Source organism: Thamnophis sirtalis, unplaced genomic scaffold, assembly GCF_051295495.1.
Source record: "Thamnophis sirtalis isolate CommonGarterSnake01/CBP01778 unplaced genomic scaffold, rThaSir2_p1.2 scaffold_4, whole genome shotgun sequence".
NCBI classification, from domain to species: Eukaryota; Metazoa; Chordata; class Lepidosauria; order Squamata; family Natricidae; genus Thamnophis; species Thamnophis sirtalis.
This window is the reverse complement of record NW_028261384.1, coordinates 9,278,359-9,300,204: the sequence shown is the minus strand read 5'-3', so window position 1 is coordinate 9,300,204 and position 21,846 is coordinate 9,278,359. Positions and strand designations below refer to the sequence as shown.

The window sequence follows — 21,846 nt, the reverse complement described above, 5'->3', positions numbered from 1 at the left end:
TTGCCCAGTGGGGGGCACCCCTCCAGAAGCACTCTACAAGCCTCCTAAAGGCTATTCATGCCTTTGAGAAAAAAAAACGGGCCTGTTTTTGCAAGAAACGGGCTGTTTTGGGGAGGTCTGCAGAGTGTAAAAACTTTTTTAAAAAAATTTGCCTCTTCAAAATGTTGGTGTGCCTTATACTCTGAAAAATACACACTCTTTCCCACCCTCCTCTCACAAACACACTCATTCTTTTCAGCATTTTCAAGACTGTCTTTGTTCCTGCTAGTATTTTTCAGCTTTTCAAAAACACTGTAGCCGTGATAAATGTGTTTTTTATTGGTTAATAGTGTTTTAGCAAGACTGTTTAGAAAAGGAAAGTATTTCAGTTCCACACACAATAGATTTACAATAGTATTAAAAAAGGAAGGAAAGAAAAACTCCATTAAAAACTGCTCTACGCACAAATCCTTATTTCTAATGAGAAAATATCAGGACTAATCTTCATGGGATCCTACTCAAGGGCTGCCCTACTGAGATCATTGGCTGTTTTTTAAAAAAATTATATTGCTGTGAAGGGGTGCAAAATGGATTTTATTCAAGCTATGATTTAAATAAATCAATTTTACATCAACATATATATATATGCTGAAGTGTTCTACAAAAATATTTCTGTAAATATTTCTGTTCTACAACTGACAATACTGTCCAGGAGTGGCTTCAGATTGTGGTTAAAGGGACTTATTTTGCATGCCAACATTTCAAAACTATGCAGCTACTTAAGGCATCTGGCAAAATATAAGAAAGCGACCTAACCTTAAGCTCTGGATCGGGACTAAATTAGTTCCAGTTAAGTGAGCTGAATTCTTGAGTACCACGAGACTTAAAAGCAACTAACTCTGCCTGATCTAGCCCAAAAGACCCTGAAGTGCGTAAGTGAGATGCAGCCTTCCAAAGTTTTGCCTCTACTTGGAAGGGATCTGCAGGTGTCTTATATAGGACAGGTACTCATTAATGACAATTTCCTCCTCTTCCAAAGTTAAGTCCAAGTAATCTTCTTCATGTTCCGGAATATCTTCTAAGATTTCACTGACAGCATCCACCTCCATGTCTTCGTCTGTTGAAGCCCCAGATGTGCCTACAAATACACGAGAAACGAAAAGTTCACAGAGAGCAAAATTTCACTTCTTGGGCTCTTTTAATCCAGCCTCTCTACAGAGAGCATCTTCCAGGAATAGATGGGAGTTGGTCAATGACAGACTGCACCATAATTTCTTACCTCATCTGTGAAATACCCTGTTTCCCTGAAAACAAGACTTCCCCGGATAAGAAGCCCACTTGGGCTTTTGAGCGCATGCGCTGAAATAAACCCTCTCCCGAAAATCAGCCCTCCCCAAAAATATTGCAACACAACAGCAGCCATGAGGTGACCGCGCTCACTGCCTCCACCTCAAAAATAATAAAACCTCCCCCAAAATAAGGCCAAGCGCTTATTTCAGAGGTCAAAAGAAAATAAGACCCTGCCTTTTTTAAGGGAAACATTTTAATGTATTTAAACAAACTAGAAAGCATTTGCTCAAGGTTTAAGACTGTTCCTGCTTTTGATGAAGACCAGTGGGAAATGGAAAGACAGGTAGTCCTCGACAGTTACCACAGTTACTTAACTGCCTCGCTTAGCAACACGAATTTTAAGCTCAATTGTGGTCATAGGCTGAGAACTGCCTGTACAGTTAATCCTCAAGTTGTAAGTGTAATTGAGCCCTGCAATAATGGTTGCTGTCATGACGGTTATAAAAATGGCCACCAGGTGACTGGATCCAATTTTACAACCTTTTATGTGAACAGTCGTTAAACGAATGTGGGAGTTAAAAGTTAATCCATTGTTGGGTTGGGCTGAGAGTTACTGGCCCGAAGTCACCTGTCTCAGGTGACAGTACGATCCAGTTTCTATCTGATGCCTTAACCACTAGACCTGTGATGGCGAACTGATGGCACGCTCGGCAGTGCCTGTTCCTCTTCTGGGTTACTGCATGTACATGTGATGATCAGCTGACCTTTGTTCATTCAGCTGTGCTGGAAACTGAAAAGCTGGTCTTCCGTTTTCCAACATGCACATGTGCACTGACCAGCTTAGCGATGCATGTGCATGCGCATCAGTAACTGGAAGACTTACCGGCCAGCGCACATGCGCCCACCAGAAACTGGAAGTACATTTTATGGCATGCACATGCCCCAAGTAATTCTTCGTCATCACGCCCCAGACGAGCACACGCACATGCATGAAGTGCTCCCTTTTTGGCACTCGGTGCCGAAAAGGTTCGCCATCACTGCACTAGACCAAACTGCATGTAGAAGTCCAAGTCAGCAACGTGTGACCTCTCTGAAGCACACAGAAACTCCACAGTTTTCCCATCAACTCCATCCTCTTCATATGCTGCGTCACATTAAGAACCTTGTCATCTCTCCCAATTCCCTGCCTCCAACTCAGTCCCGTGGTCTGCTTGTCATCTCTGAACTGGGCCCTTTTACCTGCAGAATCGGTAGGGGAGTCTTTGGATGAGCTGGATTCATTGGAAGTGCTGGTGGTGCTGTCTGAAGAGGTCTGCAAATCAGCAGGGAGGGATCCCCCATAATGAAGGAGTGTCTGTACAGCCACTTGAATGTTGCCTCGGAATATTTTCAGAGCTTGCTCCGCAACTCCAGGATTAAAGCCCATGTATACCAGCTAGGTGAAAACATACATTAAGCCACATTTTAATCTCCTCCTGAGAAATTCAGAGCTGATATCTCAGAAGAGACCTATTCCCTAGTATGAGGTGAAAGCTTCATCTTTCATGAACTCTCAAGAGAGCGATGGAAATTTTAAAGCTGAAAATGAATGCACTAGATTCCAACATTCTAGTACCTTCCTCAAGCACCCCTCAACAGGCAGAATCCCAGATTCTCAGCAATGCCTGCTCTGACTGGGGAATTCTGGGGATTGAAGTAAATGCAGTGCAATTATGCCCAGGTTAGGAAATCCAACTCTGAGGCCAATAGCAATAGGACTTATACTGCTTTGTGGTGCTTTACAGCCCTAAGTGGTTTACAGTCTCAGCATCTTCCCCTCCCCAAACAATCGGGGTCCTCATTTTACCCACCTCGGAAGGATGGAAGGAGCCCCATCAGGCTCGAACTCCTGGCAGTGAGCAGTTATCCTGCTGCGTTCTAACCACTGCACCACCTGATTCTTGCACTATAACTGGAGACAATCTGAGAATCCATAGGTAGTCCTTACTTATGGATTGCCTTGTTTAGTGACTGTTTGAAGTTACAGTGGTGTAAAAAAGAAATCTCAGCTTTGCGACCAATCTTTGCATTTATGTCCATCACAGTGTCCCATGTTCATGCAATCTCTGTTTGCAGGCTTCTCAAACAATTCGCAACAAGCTTCCATGGAGAACTTGGAAACAAATTCGTAAGTCACAATATGTGATGTTTTCACTTAACGACCACAATGAGTTGCTTAGTGTCCAACTAGGAAATTATAAGCCCATCATTGTCATTGATTTACCTACTTAATGCCTGAAGTGCTTAATTAGTACCTGTCCTAATTGGGCTGCTAAGTGAGGATTAGATACACACACACACACACACACAGAGGTATATATGTAAATAGGCTTCAAAATTACAATGAGTATCACTGAATGTCAAGAATTGTTCATAAGTTTACATTAGCTTCTAAAATATAGACCTTCCCTCCTTCCTTTCTTTCACTGGTATCTGACTAAGTTTCGGAGAAGATTAAAATAGCCCCCCTGCCCCCCTTGGCTCACATTATTTTAGCATTTTTTAACATTAAAGAATGTCAGCCAAACCAGGTAAAGAAAAACTGGGTTTCGCCAAACAAGAAATTCTGACTAAAACTAAGACTCTCTAAAGCATTTCTCACAATAGGAGTTCTTCCTTGGATACACCGGGATCTTTTTTGAGTCGCAAATGCTCCCATGCACCCTTACCAAGATGCTCTGCAGATGGGATGAGTAACTTGCAACAAGTTGGAAACTGCAAATGGACAAGACCTCAAGAGAAGAGAAAAGAGGAAATGCACACGAGACACGGGCCGCATTCCCAACTGACCTGTTCAATACTTTGCTGGGGAACCTGAAAGTCATCCCCTGGAGTAGAAGCATCATCATTTGGTAACAGCAATTGGGGATTATCAAGTATAATCTAGAGCACAAAATGAATAATGTAAGGAACTAAACCAAGGAGGGATATCCCAAGATAGTACCAATAGTCTTCACTTTATAGGTAGTCCTCAACTTATGAGAACTGGGCCAGGGCATCCATTGCAAAGCATTGGAGTCGTGCCCGGTCTTTATAACATTTTTGCCATGGTTGTTAAACAAATGCTGCTTCCCCCATTTGCTTATTGGAACCCCACCCTGGAAAAGTCACAAATGACATCTGGGACACTGCAAACATTGGGAATACATGCTGGCTGCCAAGCAACCAAATTTTTATCATGTCATTGTGGGGATGCTGTAAGTACAAGGATTGGTTTTAAGTCACCTTTTTGAGTGCTGGCATAACTTTAAGGTAAAGGTTTCCCTCATACATGTGTGCTAGTGGTTCCTGAATCTAAGGGGCGGTGCTCATCTCTGTTTCAAAGCCGAAGAACCAGTGGTGTCCGAGGACGTCTCCGTGGTCATGTGGCCGGCATGACTAAATGCCAAAGGTGCACAGAACGCTCTTACTTTCCCACCAAAGGTGGTCCCTATTTTCCTACTTGCATGTTTACATGCTTTTGAACTGCTAGGTTGGCAGAAGCTGGGACAAGTAATGGGAGCTCACTGTTATGTGGTGCTAGGGATTCGAACTGCCATCCATTCTGATTGACAAGCTCAGTGTCTTAGCCACCCCCTCATAACTTTAAATGTGATTAATTAATGGTCGTAAAGTTGAGTGGGGCTTGTCTAAAGCAAGCAATGTTTTGACTTGATGAGAACAGAGGAAAACACTAGGAATAAGAGTTACCTTCACTGCTTCTTCAATGTTCCCTTTTGACTTGTGAAGTGCCTCTCTGGCTGCTCGCTCTGAATAGCCCATACTTTTCAAGGAATTTATGCCTTCTAATTGCTTTCTCCTTTTTGCCTTCTCCTCTCTCCGTATGAGAGCTTTCTCCTACACAAGAACAACAGTAAGGCATCTTTTCACTATCCAGCAAAACTGAAGGTTTCCACTCCACTTCTTATCTATAGATCATTCCTCAACTTTGAATGCACTCCTTCCTTCTTTTTTTTGACGAGGTGCCAGGTCACAAAGCCATAATCTTAAAATCACTGCCAATTTCTAGCAACCACACAGATAAATTATTTTTCTTCCTCCGCTTATCCCTAGCCAGGACTTTGAACAGTGTGCTCATAGCGCTGTTCTAGCTAAACACTGATATTCATGCTTCACTGTGCAATTGTGAAATTGTCTAAGAGCTTTTTCTCTAGGAATCTGGAGCCCTGTTCTCTCAAAACAACCCTTCCATTCTAGCAGTCATGTTGGAATATTTAATAGAATTATAATATTATAAAGTTTTGTTTGAGCATTTGTGCTTTCATAAAGACCGAGAAACCGTGCCTCATTTTGTTTTCTTTTAAGTTTGGCTGGCTTCCTTACTCCTCACTGTTCCCAGGCCTTGAAAGAAGTTTATCCAGGGAAGTGAGATAACTGATAGAAGAAAATATTTTGTAGTTCAGGGATGCATTGTGGTGTCCTTGGTGTTCTCCGGCTTGGTTGTTTTCTTGCGGATGTCTAGAGGAAAACAACCAAGCTCAGATAGCGCCATATGTCTGGCACAACCAAGATCAGAGAGCGCCATATGTCTGGCGGAAGAAAAGCAACCAAGATCAAGGGGCACCAAGGACCTGAAGGGAGATAAAGTGAACATTCCAAAGACAGTTTATGCTTAGATAAATTCATTCTCAGAAAAACCAAGAGGCCTTGGTAAGGAAGGGAGGAAGAAGTTCCTTACACAGAATGATACTGAGATGGGAAATGGGAGACTGGGTAAGGGAGTGTATCTGATCGGAATGTACATTATCTGTGCTGGATAGAGGGGGCCAGATGGCCACTCACCTAACAACTTTCTGTTGTTGCTCTTAGGTGAAGAATAAAGAATTTAATTTCAGGCAATTCTCCCCCTCCCCTCCCCCTTAACACCAGCTCAGAACTGAACTTGGTAAGGAATAAATATCAAGAGTTAGAAACCATTCATTTGGTGAGAAAATAGTGGGATTTATTGGTATTTCAGTGCAAACCAAGGAGAAATTGGCCATTTCAAATTTGTAAGAGAAGCAGAGTTCTGATGTAAGGCAATGCACTTGTGTGAAATAGAAGTACAAGCCCAGGTTTTCTCAACCTCAGCAGCTTTAAAAGAGGTGTGGACTTCAATTCCCAGAATTCCCCAGCCAGCTGGCTGGGGCTGGGTAATCCTTGATGGCTGGGTAATTCTGGGAGTTGAAGTCTTAAAGCACCTTAAAGCTGCTGAGAGTGAGAAACACTGCACCAAATGCTTGAGATGCGAATTTTTACTGCCATTGCACTACTCCCTGCATCCCGCCCTGCTATGAAATTGCATAGCACTCTTCCTGCCCCTAAAATACCCCCTTGGCTCATTACCTCCCTCCTGTTGGAAATATGATTGGCAGCATGCTCCAAATGGCCATCACAAGCTCGGAGACCGAGGCGAGCCTCTTGAGCAGAGAAACCCAGAAGTAACAAGCTATTGATCTTTTCTGGGTCAATGACCAGCTCTTGGAATAAGCTATGTGCCTGCAAAAAAAAAAGAGAGAAAAAGAGAGAGGGAGAAACAAACAAACAAACTAGAGTGAATTACAGAAGAAATTGGTTGCTGTTTAGAGGCGCAGTCGTGAAAACATCATGCATTATTGTATTAATCTACTATAAATGCCACTTTATTCAAGGAGGCTTAATCCAAGAAATTACATGTTTAGATCTGCAATTTTATGGAAGAATTTTAAACCTTGATAGGAACACAATCACTCACTCTTTGAAGACATTCGGCAGCTTCTTTCTCTCGGCCATTGTGATAATGGCTTATGCCTTCAAGCAGGTAGAGCCTCAAAAATAAAGCTTTCTCCCTCCCAGAGCTGCCCTGAAGGAAAGGAAAAATTTACAAACGGGTCAACACGCAAGGAAGGTTTCACAAATCACAGAATAACAATCCAAATATACATAATAAAAACCACTGGTATTTGAGTGGGATTAAGAAAAAGAATTAGAGGATTGAGTCCTAAATAACAGGACCTATACAAGGATCATCTACCAAGCAGTTTGTTCCTGATCTGGTGGAACTTTGCAGAATTAAATGAAATGATTTTAACAGGCACGCCCTCAAATGCTTCTGATATTTTGGCTTTAAACATTCAGACTTTTAAACTTTTAATTCCTTGAAGGTTTTGGTGTAAATACTGTGTTTCCCTGAAAATAAGACAGGTTCTTATTTTCTTTTGACCCCAGAAATAAGCGCTTGGCCTTATTTTCAGGGAGGTCTTATTATTTTTGAAGTGCAGAAGGCCCCTTCACCTCAGTCCGTGGCCCACGGATCAACTGATCCAGAGAGGGCCAGAGGTTCTGTCTCTGTTTCTGGCACACTCTTGCCAGCCCGAGCATCTTTGGGCCTGCCACTCTTTTTGCGGCCGCCACTAAGAGAAGGGCCGCTGTAACTAGGTTTTGTGGGAGCGGCCTCCGCAAGGCTGTTCCGCCTGGATGGCAGGTGCATGTGGGGTGCGTAGGGGATGTCATTCCCCCCCCTCCCCCGGAAATGGCATGGACCTGCTGTGCATGCATTTTAAATATTTTAGGGGAGGGCTTATTTGGGGGAGAGGGCTTATTTTAGCGCATGTGCTCAAAAGCCTGATTGAAAAAAGCCTCCTTATTATCCGGGGAAGTCTTATTTTGGGGGGAAACAGGATACTCTTTCCAGCATATCTTGCTTAATGTTCAATGTAAATGAGGACGAGTTTCATTTATTAGTAAGTTTACGTATTACGTTGCCTATCTCACTATCCAGTGACTCTGGACCAGCTTGTAATGTGAAAAAAAACCAACAACCCATAAATATAAAAAACACTGAAGTTCTTTTTCATGTACTTAATATTCATTCAACGTCTCTGAGGATGGGGGCTTGTACATAACATATGTAACCAACCTACTTTTATGGTGACCAGCCTTTCGTGGTTCTCTCCGTAACACTTCCTGAAGCAGTCGTGCGCTGACAAGAGCTTTTTCTCGGCATCGTCAAGACATTCCAGCTGGCCCAGGTGGAAATAGCACCAGACAATGTCCAGCTGCAGCACGGCGTAATTATCCACGGTGGTGAGGAGCTCTGAGCAACTTTCACTGAAAAGCAGAACATATGGGACACAGGTGCTGCGGAGCTGCTGAAAAGCAGGTGGAATTTAGAGGTGCTATGGATGTGCAATACAGGGAGTCCTTGGCTTACAACAGTTCGTTCTAGCGACCGTTCGAAATTACAAGGGCACTAAAAACGTGCCTGGCTGTCAGCATGTTTATGGTGACTGCAGCGCCACAGGGCCACGTGATCGCCATTTGTGAAACTTCTGAAAGCTTCTGATGAGCCAAGTCAAAGGGGAAGCCGGATTTGCTTAATGGCTGCGTGATTCCCTTAACGACTGCCATGATTTGCTTTACAACTGCGGTAGAGAATGTAGGGACGGGTGCGACTTGATTTTAACCACCTTGCTTAGCAACGGAAATTTGGGTGTCCACTGCGATTGTAAGCCAAGGACTATCGGTACAGCCACCCATCATATCGGGGATCTCGTAAGCCAGGGGGATAAGGACGGGATCCTGCACTGAACATCCGCGGGGGGCAGGATGGGTGAAATAGCATGAGAGAAATGTAGTTCCCAAAGAAGGATATGGAGCAGCAATGCCACCAAAGGACACAGTGAACAGCCAAAATATGAACAAGGTAAGTGCGGAATACGCCCAACTCCAAAAGAAACACCAATGTGTCAGCTCTTTTCTCTCCGAGCCACAACAACACAACTTTACAGAAGCCTCAGGTACCTCCAGGCAAACTGGCTAGAATGGGCTGAATGGAAACTGGTCCAAAGGCTGTTAGGAGGAGCTGAACTGGTTTCAGTCGGGGATGCTTAGAGGGCGGATCATGAAGTCTTTCCTGCAGCTTCTCTGGAACTTTACGCCTACAGCTTGAGTTTGTGAGGTTCACGTTTGGGCTGGGAAAGAGATCGATATGCAACCTTGTTATGCCCTTATCTTCACACTTGCTAGCACAAGATGCCTCTTTCCCTTTCAGAGTACAGACAGTCCTCGAGTTACAACCACGACGGAGCCTGGTAGTTAGGGTTGCTAGTTGTGACTGTTGTAAAGTGGGTCAACATGTGACTGGAACTGACTTTGCAACCTTTTTTTGCAGTGGTCGTTCAAGCAAAGCCATTGTTCTCTTTTGCTAGAAGCCAAAAGTAAAAAATGGCTTCCAGCAAAACTGTCATAAAACACAGCCACCTGACTGTGGGGCACCGCAAACAACCATAAATGAGGGGCAGGTTGTTGAGTGATCAAAACGCAACCATGTCATTGTGGGACATGGGCAGTTTAAAACCGGAGTCATTAAGTAGCTTTTGTAACTCTAAGTGGCTGTTAAGTAACCGGCTGTAAATTGAGGACAATCTGTACTGTGTTGCCACATTCTGGGATTGTTGGTTCAGTGACAATGTTGCCAATAAAGCTGAGGCCAAGGCTAGCCTTTATAAAGCTGCTGTGCTTCTTTCTATTGTTGTGGGCTAAGCACATTTGGAAATGACAAGAACAGAAGCGAAATGTTTTTGGCCCATTTTAACAAGTACATAAAATTGCTAAGCAAAGCCACTATAATTAGTTCTGAAAGAGGTTTTGCAAAAGGAAAGCGAGGTTGTCTTTTTTACCAAAAGTGTTTATCCGCATCCAACAGGTAGGGCAATGCCACAGCGTATTCTTTTTTTTTCAGGAACGCTCTGCCCTTCTCATGGTACCCCATGGCTATTAAAAGAGCCTGCCAAAAAACAAGGAGGAGGCGAAGAAACCTTTTACTCACAACGAAGACGAAAGAAATTGCTTTTCAGACAAAACACGTTGTGGGGGAGATGAGACAGGCAGAACACAACTTTTGTAGAGTTCACGCTTACTTTTTTGGCTTGGGGAGGAATCTGAATAGTTCTTCCAGTCTGGTTTGCTATGTCCAGGTAAGGTGTGCTCTCCGGATCGAAAGAATTTTCTGGAACAAGAGCATGCGCATAAAAAAAATACCAAACACATTTTCAAAAAAACTGATTTATTTTTTAAATAAATAAAAGGTGAACAAGCTACATTTTGAGGACCACACAGCCCTTGCTCCAAGTTTTTAAGTGTAGGTACTAGAGATCCCCCAACATTATCATCAAGATTTAATATGACAGAAAAAATAGTATTTTACAAGCGCCACATTTTTAATGAAAACTAGCTGATAACCGGGTATTTATTTATAAGGAGAAAATGTCCGGACCAAATGTAGTTTCTAATGTTGGATTTTCCCCCTTACCAGAGGGAGCCCCCTTGTGGAATAATGTGAAGCTGTTATAATGGCAACTCCACTGCACTGTACAGAAGCAGCCGGTATGGCGGTACGGCACAACAGGCTGTATTTTAACAGAACAAACACCCCGAGGGGGGGTTAGGGGTGTCTTATCCCTACAGTATTTGTTTCCAGAGGATAAGCCATCTGTGTACCAAGTTTAGTTGAAATTGAGGCATTCCAGAGTTATGCTGGAACACACATACACACACCGCCATTTATATAGAGAGAATAAGAAGAAAGATGAAGAGCCATTTATATGTATTGAGAAGAAGAAAGGAGGAGGAGGCAGAGGAGGAGGAAGAAGAGGAGGAGGAGGAGAAGTAATGAAAATCTTCTTTATTTAATTGCTGTCTTAGAGGGTTGTGCCAGTAAACTCAAAGGGATAGAGCGATCGTCAGCCTGATAACAGATGGGCAGTCACTAAATAAGTTGGGACCAAGAATTCCTTGGTATGCCTATAAAACTTGGACCACAATGACCAATCTAATCCCCTCATTCGCTATTCACAAACAAGAATTTTCATAGGAGTTTTCCAACCAGGAATGATGTTGCATCCCAGAAGGCTGAATTTTTCAATTAATGAATTCTACCTTCCTCACTCAAACACTCCATAGTTGTGAAAGAAGAATTGCTTGTTTTACAAAGTATGGGGTGATAATTCTTTCTAAATCAATGAGTTATTATTCTAAATAATAACTCAATGATTAGCCATTTTTGGGGGTGGGGGGAGGGGCGTGCTTTATCTGAGATTAACTCTCTATTCTCAGCCACACAAGTTTACATGTTGATTCTCAATCACTCACTTTCTCTAAGCCCGATCTACCTAACTGGGTTGTTGTTGTACTCCTCTCTCCCCCCAAAAATCAGATCAGGTTAGTGAGCTTGAACAGAAATGCATGTCCAATGCTCACACACACACACACACACACACACACACACACACACACACACACACACACACATACATATACATATACATACACACACACACACACACACATATATAAGATTTTTACAACCCCTGGTAAGCCCCAATTATGGGAGGAAGCTAACTGCTTCCATCATCTGTCAATCGGCTCGTCACAAGAGTCCATCACGACAGAAACCCAATATTTTTACTGTTGCCTTTGTTATATTTGTGTTTGTTTTTTTATTTGTGCTGATAAATAAATAAAGGGAGACTAGTATAGATCTATCCCTTACTGGGATTCGAACCTGAGCATATTACATACCAGGCAGATCTATACTAGTCTCCCTTTATTTATTTATCAGCACAAATAAAATAAAATAAAAAAAAATGTAAAATGTAAAAATCTAATAGATACCTTTCACCCTGGCTTTGCTGATAACGGATAAGAGCCTGTGGGATAATGGCTAAGAAGTCTGCCTGGTGTGTAATATGCCCAGGTTCAAATCCCAGTACACAGATGACTTACTCTCTGGAGAAAAATACTGTGGGGGTCAGACCCCTCAGGGAGTGGGTGGTGGTTCTGTTAAGATACAGCTTGTTGTGCCTTAAAATGGCTTCTACTATACTGCTGCGTTATCAGCTAGATACTACTTAATTGCAAAATGAATATGAGGTCAAGTCAAGGGGAAGACCAAGAAAATCATGGCTGGATGGAGTTGACAAGAGATGTAAAAGGGAAAGGTGAGAAATTTAAAGGAAAAAAATGGCACAAAAACTGTTGGAAGATCTGTGAAGGAAAAAAGAATCTCTCTCTCCCTCTCTGTCTCTCTTTCTCTCTCTTTGTACCTTACTCTTAGTAGTCTGGGACTTAAAGAAAAAATTTCTTTAACCTCTTTCAGCAAGTATTTCTAATCCCCTTTTTGTCCTCTGCATCCTTTGGCTGATCTCTTTCTTCTTCAAGGCCTCCTGTTCATACTGTATCTCTTCTTCACGGACTTTTCTTCTGGCTTCTTCCTCACTCAGCTTCAGCTCAAGCACCATCATTTTGACATTGTGGGTGACTCCCTGCTCCTCTAGCGTCTTTCCTGAAAAATGGAAGCAGATTGATGTTCCAGCCAAAAGCAGGAGAACTTGCTGAAGTAGGAAACAGCTCTGTTCAGAACCTGAATGAACAATTATTCTGAAAATGCATTTAAACACAAGATACATACCTAATTCCAGTTGCTTTTTGTTTATAATTACTTTAATGCAGTTTTCTTCAAATCCATATGTCTGTGCTATTCTGGGAAGAAGAACAATAGCTAGTAAAAGCAATTCGGCTTCAAAATTATACAGCTATGTTATCTTTTGAGGAAAAAAACTAACTTTGCAAAATTATCTTATATATCCATTTTTCTTATCTATAATTACTTTATTGCAGTCTTCTTCAAATCCATATGTCTGTGCTATTCTGGGAAGAAGCATAATAGTTAGGCAAACAATTCAGCTTCATGATTATACTGCTATGTACCTTTTGGCCATGTGATGCTTTATAACACAGTGACTTATAATGGAAAATTCTAGTTGCAATTGTGTTCATAAGTGGAAGACTGTCTTACTCCGAAAATCTATTTCTATATTCAAACTGAGGAACTGGTAAAATATATTTCTTCTATATTTATATCTTTCTGAGACTGAATATATGCAAATGATCCGTATGGCATGTATACTATGATATACTTATAGTATGCAGTTATATAAAAATAAATTACAGGAACTTTTAGCAAAGCACTCAAGTGAATGGTAAGTACTTACTGGGATCGCAGCTCTTTGCCTGTGATAACCAATTTGGTTTCCAGTATATTCTTTGGCATCTATGAAAAATAGAATATACAGATTCATTTAAGGAGGATTAAAAATTTTTGGGATGTTCAAGCATGTTGGCCTTATTTACTGAGCAGCAGTGTTGCTATATTCTGGATATTGTTCTGACCAGCTTAGCAGCATTGTTTAACGTAAGCCTGGTTTCATTCCACTCCTTCCTAACTTTTTTTCATTTCTTTTCTTTCCAATTTACACACATTAGTGAACACAGAGCAAATGAGAATGTTAATAATTCTACATACATACATAAGGCAGAGGAGGGGGAAAAATGAGAAGAGAAAGAAAAGAAACCTCAGTGAACAATGCAAACCTCAATTCTAGAATTAATGACAGTAATTATCCCTATGAAACCTGAAAGAAAATGAGGAGAAAAAGAATCTGGCAAAACAAATCTATACACAGACATTCTTGAAAATCTCTTCACTTGCAGATTGCTTCCGATTTTGGTCCTATTAAAGCTGGAGTCTCCAGCCTTGGCAACTTTAAGCCTGACGGACTTGAACTCCCAGCAAAGCTGGCTGGGGAATTCTAGGAGCTGAAGTCCGCCAGGCTTACAGTTGCCAAGGCTGGAGATCCTTGTACTAAAGTACAAGAAGCATCAATTTCAAGTAAATACACAGGGCCTTAAGAATTCAGTACTGATAATCCTTAACTTATGATCACAATTGGGACCAAAATTTGTATTGCTAAGCAAGGAAGTTGTTAAGCAAGTCACCATCCCTTTTCATAACCTTGTTTGCCAGAGCTGTTAAATGAATCACTGCAGTTGTTAAGTGAATCACGTAGTTGTTAATTTAATCCGGTTTCCCCCATTGACTTTGCTTGTTCAAAGGTTTTGAATGGTGATCATGTGACTCTGGAATGCTGCTGTAAATACAGTTGCCAAGTGCCCGAATCCTAAGACTTTTTATGGATAGAGTTTTTAATGAATGACTGGGATAAATGTAGGCCACAAGAGAATAATGAACATAGCAACATGTTTTATATTTCCACTAAACGAGCATTCTTTTTAATGTGAGGGGTGGTGAAGGTTTCAGTCTTAGCCAGAAATTGTTGCCAAATGCATTTCATTGCTTTTATTCAATAATTTCATCTGGAGCTCTGTTCCCCTAATCAGCTGCCTTTTACAATCCTATGTAGGATTAACTAGGTTTTATTAGTGTTTCCACAACATGTTTATCAACTATTATCTTAATCAGTGCTGAGACAATTGACCGAGTTTTACAGCAAACATAACCACATCAGCTGGGCTTGCCTAACACACATTAGGCTAAAATCATTTTCTGGTTCAGTGTGTAGTGAGAACAGAAGTAATATTTTGTCTTGAGAGTTTGCCTCTTCCGGACTTTTGAAAGGAAGTCAATTCCAGGGGAATTCCTACCCTATTCTCTTATACATAAGTAAACTAAACAGCCTCATTTTTCTGGTGAAATCTGTAATGGTGGAAGGAAAGAGATGACCAGAAGCAAGATTATTGGACTCAAGTTACGGTAGCAAAGGGGACGCCATCGGAAGAGCTGAAGGACCAGGTTAAGGAGAAAATCTTCCTGGAGAATGTTATATGGCTGCTAGGCAACACTAACTTGATAGCATATAATCGATCAATAAATCAATGCAAAGTCCCCCCTCTCTTGAAAAGTCTATAATGTTGCCCCAAAGGTGCTTTTTCAAGAGTTGAAACTGGACTTTCTGGTTTTTCTTTGAGGATTTTTTGTTTCTTATCCAAGAAGCTTCTTCAGCTCAAAGAAAAACCAAGAAAGTCCAGTTGCCTCTTGAAAAAGCACCTATAGGACAGCCATGACCTGGATGAATGAGGATCTCCATAGACATACTGTGCTGGGATAGAAGGAAAGAAAGAGAAAATGAAGATGACCAGCAGCAAGGTGGATGGACTCTGTTAAAAGAGTGGCGATGGGGATGTCGGAAGAGCAGAAGGACAGATTGTCAAAGAGAAAAATCTATCTATGAAACTATTAAGAATCAACAGTGCCCTAATAACATGTAACCACTCAACTGTCTCATTTATTTGTCTATATACAAATGAACTATAGGTAGTCCTCAAGTTATAATCATAATGCAGTCTGCCCCAATTTTATATTTTTTTATGGTGGTCATTAAGTGAACATACTGATTGTGGGTAAATCTATTGTTTGTGATGAGTGCCGATTGATTGAAGAGATTGATTTTGAACAAAACTGTCATAAAACAATGGCCGTATGACCGAGGGTTGGGATGCAAACATCAGAAGGGTGGATCCAGCTCATAGGTCTGCAGGTCGTAACTTTGAGTGGTAGTTAAGAAACCAGTTATAAGTCAAGGACCACCTGTATTATCATTCCGATATTTGACCAAAATGCACATGCCTCATGTCCACTTCTGTCCAATGGGCAAGAGCCGAGGTGGCGCAGTGGTTAGAGTGCAGTACTGCAGCCACTTCAGCTGACTGTTAGCTGCAGTTTGGCGGTTCAAATCTCACCGGCTCAAGATTGACTCAGCCTTCCATCCTTCTGAGGTGGGTAAAATGAGGACCCAGACTGTGGGGGGCAATATGCTGACTCTGTAAACTGCTTAGAGAGGGCTGAAAGCCCTATGAAGTGGTATATAAGTCTAGCTGCTATTGCTATTGCTATTCTCTTCAGATAATGGGAAGCAGCTTCTTACTTTGCCCATCCTTGAAGGTAAGGCTACTTCCAGGGTTGCCACGCCTGTTGACTTAAAAGCTTCATTTCTCATCCCTCTCTCGACAGCTTTGCAACGTATTTCTTCCAGAAGAGCTTCTATTTCGTTGTCATTGTAATTGAGCCTGGCTGAATATTGCCGGGTGAGATCCTAGGAGAATAAAAACAAAATCTGCTAAGAATACAGTAAGCCATAAAAACGCACGATGCGACAGGAGAGGTAACATGCTTGCTTACCTTCAGCTCCTCTCCAGCTTCCTTGTTGCTGTTGGTATAGGGAGGCTTCCATAGCTGAATTTTGTCTTCACGCAAATAGCTTTTCAGCTTCGCTGCAAGAAACTTGTTCTGGGCCATCCTGGCATAAAAAAAACAAAAGGAAAATATTAATTTTGGTGTGAGACTCTTAGTTCATATATACGTACTCCTCAACTTACAACACTTGCTGGTATTAAAAAAGGAACTCACAACTGGTCCTTGCACAAAGGACTGTTGCAGCATCCCCCCATGGTTATGTGATTAAAATTCAGGTGTGTGGCAATTGGTAGGTATGGCTACAGCATTCCCTGAAACTTCCCTGAAAGCTTTCGACAAGCAAAGTCAATGAGGGAAAACAGATTTCTCCCACAACCACGTGATTCATTTAAAAAATTGTGGAAAAAAGGGCATAAAATCAAGTGTAGTTCACTTAACAACCATCTTGCTTAGCAACAGAAATTCTGGTGCCAATTGTGATTGTAAAAGAAGGACTATTTCCATCAAAGAAACAGTCATGTCACTATATTTATTTTTATACATGTACATACCTGTGTTTCCCTGACTCCTGAAATAAGTGCTTGATTTTATTTTTGGGGAGGTCTTACTTTTGGAGTGCAGGAGGCGGCGATCACCTCATGGCTGCTGCTGTGTTGCAATATTTTCAAAGAAGGCTTATTTTGGGGGGAGGGTTTATTTTAGCGCATGCGCTCAAAGGCCCGATTGGGCTTATTATCCAGGGAGGTCTTATTTTCAGGGAAACAGGGTAGTTTCCCAAAACCTATTGAGTGTTTCTAAATAATTCAAGACCACTATCCCGTGACTTCTCTTTCAGATTTTCAGAAACAAGTTTAATTTTATATGAAAGTTCATACACTGTGGAGAATTGCAAAAATCCTCCTAGCATCCTACTGTCCTGATCCATAGATAAACAGGACTTTCTGCTCATAAGATAGAAGAAACTGAGTAACAAATAGCCTGTCAATAGGAAACAGTGTGGTGAATAATGAATTATGTTTATTTTTAATTTGCTCATGGAGTTGTCCTCATTTTACAAGCAGCAACTGGCAGGGTAGTTATAAAACCTCACCCACTGAAAGAAGCTAAACGTATGTGATTTTAACTTTGTCCAGTGGAGATGGGTGCTGAATCAAAGTGTAAAGAATTCACGTTTTCCTTAAGGTGACACATTTTTAAATTTCAAAAGTCTAAAATCTCATCAATTCTTTTACACAGCTACTTCAGATGTGTAAAGTGAAAGTTTGTAGCTCAACTGGAATTTTATTTGGTTTTGGTGCCTTTGAGCCAGTTTTTGACTCCTGATGACTGCCTGGATATGTCCTTGAAGTTTTTTCTTGCCTTGAAATTTTTGTGGTTTGCTTCACTCCTTCCTGGGGCTGAGAGACAGGAAGTGGCCCAGTTCATCCAGCTGGCTTTGTGTCTAAGGTGGGACTAAAACTCAAGCTTCCCGGCTTCAATCACTGATGGTTGAGGAACTCTGCGAGTTGAGGTTCGCACATCTTAAAGCCGCCAGGTTTGAGAAACCCTACACTATCCCAAACTGGGATTCTAGAATGAAATACTGGATTAATGCTAAATTTATCAAATATGCTTTTGTACATTTCATTGCATTTTGATCTGCAGAATGGACTTTGCAATGTCCAGGAAGGCAACCCAGAAATGCCTGGAGATTAAATAACAGTTAAAAGCCATCTGAAAAGTTCACTAAAGAACAAAACAGAAGTTTTATGGGCAAACATTTCAAGCCATTTCAAGCCCCCAGAAAAATCCAGTCCTCATGAAAAAAAAAAAAAAATCTGAGGATTGCAGCTATCACTACGGCTCTGCCATTTCTGGTCCCCTGCATTTTACTCTCTTGGCAGCAATCCCAATGTGATCCAAGCAGATGCCATGTTTTACAGATGTAGCCAAATAATCCAGCCAACATTTCTGTTGTTTTGGATTTGGGGCCCAAGAAGGAAGCCAGAGAAAAGCACTGACTGGTCCTTTTGCAGAGACTCTCCCAATCACCATTTGGGAAAGCAGAAGGGCAGCAGCTTAGCTTCCTTTCATGTTACCCATTCCACCAACTGTATGATCCTCCTGCCCAGCTTCGCCAATATTCTTTCAGCCAGATAAGGAAATGGGAAAGCCTCCTTCGAGCCAGGCAGATCTCCCAAGCAGCTGGTTGAGGAAAGGAGGCCATCTTAAAGGGCAAATTGATGGAGAACAAGGAAAGGATATAGAGATTGGTTTCTGGAATTTTTAATAGCAGCTCTAATCTGGACCATGTGACTGGAAGAGAGTTGGAGAGGCAGGAGACTTGGGACAGATCCTAATGATCATCACCATCATCATCAATAATTCTGATGACTGGAGACGATTATTTGTCCCAGTGATTTTTCAATTATTAAAAGACTGGTAGAATATTGGAGAGAAAAAATAAATTATTATTTTTCCCTTTCCACACATATGCTTATTTTTCCCTTACATGAGGAAAATTGTGTTATTCTACTATCATTTTGGCATCTTCTTAAATCAAGTGATTAAGAAGTAAATAGAGGTAGTCTTCCACTTATGATCACTATTGAGCCCAAAGTTTCTGTTGCTAAGTGAAAGATTTGTTAAGTTAGTTTTGCTCTATTTTACAACCTTTCTTGGCACAGTTGAATCTGCTCTCCCCATTGACTTGGTTTGTCAAAAAGTTGCAAAAGGGGGGCACATGACCCCAGGCCACTGCAAACTGTCATAGATATGAGTCAGTCGGGAAGTGTTTGAATTTTAATCATGTGACCACAGAGATGCTGCAATGGTCATAAGTGTGAAAAATGGCCATAAGTCACTTTCTTCAGTGCGGTTATAAACTTTGAATGGTCACTAAATGAACTGTTGTAAGTCAAGGACTACTTGTAGAGTATTTAACACTGTGGACTGTAAGACACCACATCTTAGCTTTTTTGTCCATTTTAACAAATGTTATGCTGGGTGTTTTATTTTTCATTGTTTCACTCTAGCATTAGCAATACCGCTTCACAGTGCTTTACAGCCCTCTGTAAGAGGTTTAGAGTCAGACTCTTGCCCCCAACAATCTGGGCCCTCATTTTACCCACCTTGGAAGGATGAGAGGCTGAGTCAACCTTGAGCCTGGTGAGACTCAAACTGGTAAACTGCCGGCTGCTGGCAGTCAGCAGAAGTAGCCTGCAGTACTGCACTCTCACCACTGCGCCACCTTGGCTCTAATTATCAATATCCTTAATGCTTTTATAAAAAACGGTAACCCCAGGAAAAAAAGACCAAGCAAAAAGGATTTTGTTGTGTGATGGGCAGCTCTGTGTGTGTGTGTGTGTGTGTGTGTGTGTGTGTAAATTAAATAAATAAATAAAATATTGACTTGGTTTGATTTGGTTAAGATGTTTTAGAGGGTTTTAGCTTGTTTGCTTGCAGCAATGCCACAAGCAGAAACAAATCCCCAAAATTATATCGGATGGTTTACATAGGCAAATTGGGGGTGTATGGAGGGGGGGAGGGGCCAAACAAGTGACAAAAAAGATGCGATGAAGGCAGTGTTTGATCATCTTAGATTCAGGTTAACAGAGTTGGAAGGGACACTGTAGGTCATCTAGTCCAACCCCAGTCCAAGTGGGAGACCCTACACCATTTCTGGCAAATGGCAGTCCAATCTCCCCTTGAAAGCCTCCAGTGATGAAGCTCCCACAACTTCCAAAAGGCAACTTCTGTTCCATGGGTTGATTATTCTGTCAGAAAATGTCTCCTTATTTCTAGGTTGAATCTCTCCTTGGTCAACTTCTCAACCTCAGCATCTTTATTCAACCTCAGCATCTTTATGAGGGGGTGGACTTCAATTCCCAGCATTCCCCAGCCAGCATGCGCTGGTTGGGGGGGATGCTGGGAGTTGAAGTCCACCCCTCCCACTTGTGAAGGGAGGCTGAGCTGAAATTCCAAAGGGGCGGCGTTTGTCCCGAGGGTAGTGTCAGTTCAAAGGGGGCGGGGCTTGCCCGGTGACATCACGGCGCAAAATGTGGGTGGGGCTTGCACTGTGACGTCACGACGCGAGCGTCGGTCCTTCATGCTGTGACGTCACGCGCCTCCTCATACGGCACGGTTATCTTGGGGAGTAGGTGCCGGCTCCCAACCCCCAAGATGGCAGGTGTTAGAACCCAGCTCACTTGGAGGAGGCTCAGGTGAGACAAAGAGGGAGCCCTTCTGAGGTAAGGACCCTTACCTCGCACCCCTCCCTCAAAGATCTCCAGCCCGCTTGCCGATCCCCCTCGCTAAGAGAGGGGGAGAGAGAGAGACGCCGGCCGGCGATCTCTGTCAGCGGCCGATCCCCGCCGTCCCTGAGAGAGGAAGACGACGGAGCCCCAAACGCCCAGACGGTCGCCCGCGGGCGCCACACACTCCACTCACCTTCGCGAGCTGTTCCCCGTCGCGCGGCCCTGGCGAAGGAGGGCGTGTGAGGGGGGAAGAAAAAACTTCGAATGGCTCCGGTGGACGTCAGAAACGAAAGCGAGAGAACACTCCTGCGCTGACGGAGGAACTCCGCCCGGCCGATGGGGGGGGGGCGGAGCAAGGATCGGGGCACGTGACCCAAGGCCGGGCGACCTTCCGCCGCCATTTTGGCTCCTGTCGTCGAACATCGGAGTGGGCATGCGCGAGCGTGACAGAGGGGGCGGGCCTGGCTTTCCTGAATCCTCCCTCCCTCCCCGGGCTGTTTGGTTTAAAGAAACGCTTTCGGAAACGATTTGCAGACGGATGCGGCCCTCTAGTGGTCCTGTCGTGCAGTGCAGTCCTTGCATTTGGGATCGGACTGCCAGCGGGCTCCTTTTAAAGCAATGGATGGCTTCCTCAAAAGAGAGCCTGGGGCCGCAGGAAGCCTCCCTCTCCAGTAACGTGGAAGAAGGGAGAAAACAAAGACACCCCCCCCAAAAAACCCAAAGAGGAGACACCAAATTTATCTTGTCGTGTTTATGTTTATATTAGAGGTGGAGAGCCTTTGAGAGCTTTATGCAACGTTATTTCATTTTAATGTATGCTGATTAGTGTACCTTCAAAAGTGACAATAAAGTATTCTTTTCTATATTCTATTCTTTTCTATTCTATTCTCTATTCTATTTTTCTATTCTATTCTAAATAAAAAACAAAAAGACCCCCAAACAAACTTTCTTTTGTTTGTTTAGAGTCTGGCTTGTTCCTGGGGATATGGGTGCTCCTTCTTCGAACTTGATCCTGGCGAAAATTTGCAGTCCTTCCAGGTTACTCTTTGAAATCTCTCCTCCATCCTCTCTGTGTCCCCATAATCCTCCCCCCTGGTTTCCCAACCAGGCCAATTTTTGGTTCAGTCCATCCTCTCCTTTCATTGCATGCCTAAAATCAGTCTCTGCTCACTTATCTTCATTTCAAGGGAGCTGTCATTGCCATTGGTCCAGAATAGATTGGGTCTTGCAGGAACCATCAACATGTATCTTAATAGATATAGTAACTTAGCAGGAATAAAGAAATGATCTACC

At 42.5% G+C, this 21,846-nt stretch overlaps 1 protein-coding gene across 1 annotated transcript; it reads right to left on the bottom strand.

Moving 5' to 3' along the window:
* Positions 1-298: 298 nt before the first annotated feature.
* On the bottom strand, positions 299-20,901 carry NUB1 (negative regulator of ubiquitin like proteins 1). Its single transcript, XM_014076019.2, has 15 exons — positions 20,747-20,901; positions 16,304-16,421; positions 16,050-16,217; positions 13,320-13,378; positions 12,737-12,807; positions 12,416-12,610; positions 10,188-10,276; positions 9,948-10,054; positions 8,190-8,376; positions 7,022-7,129; positions 6,634-6,786; positions 4,999-5,145; positions 4,099-4,191; positions 2,509-2,704; positions 299-1,117 (listed from the first exon to the last, which is right to left on the bottom strand). The coding sequence occupies exons 2-15, from the start codon at positions 16,418-16,420 to the stop codon at positions 945-947; spliced, it is 1,863 nt and encodes a 620-aa protein (XP_013931494.2). The 5' UTR covers position 16,421; positions 20,747-20,901; the 3' UTR covers positions 299-944.
* Positions 20,902-21,846: the final 945 nt, after the last annotated feature.

Coding starts and splice junctions, on each gene's coding strand:
- NUB1 (XM_014076019.2), bottom strand. CDS start 16,420: ATGGCCCAGAACAAGTTTCTTGCAGCGAAGCTGAAAAGCTATTTGCGT. Junction 16,218..16,303: donor AAGCTGGAGAGGAGCTGAAG/GTAAGCAAGCAT, acceptor TTATTCTCCTAG/GATCTCACCCGGCAATATTC. Junction 7,130..8,189: donor AAAGGCTGGTCACCATAAAA/GTAGGTTGGTTA, acceptor CCTTTCCTTCAG/GGCAGCTCTGGGAGGGAGAA.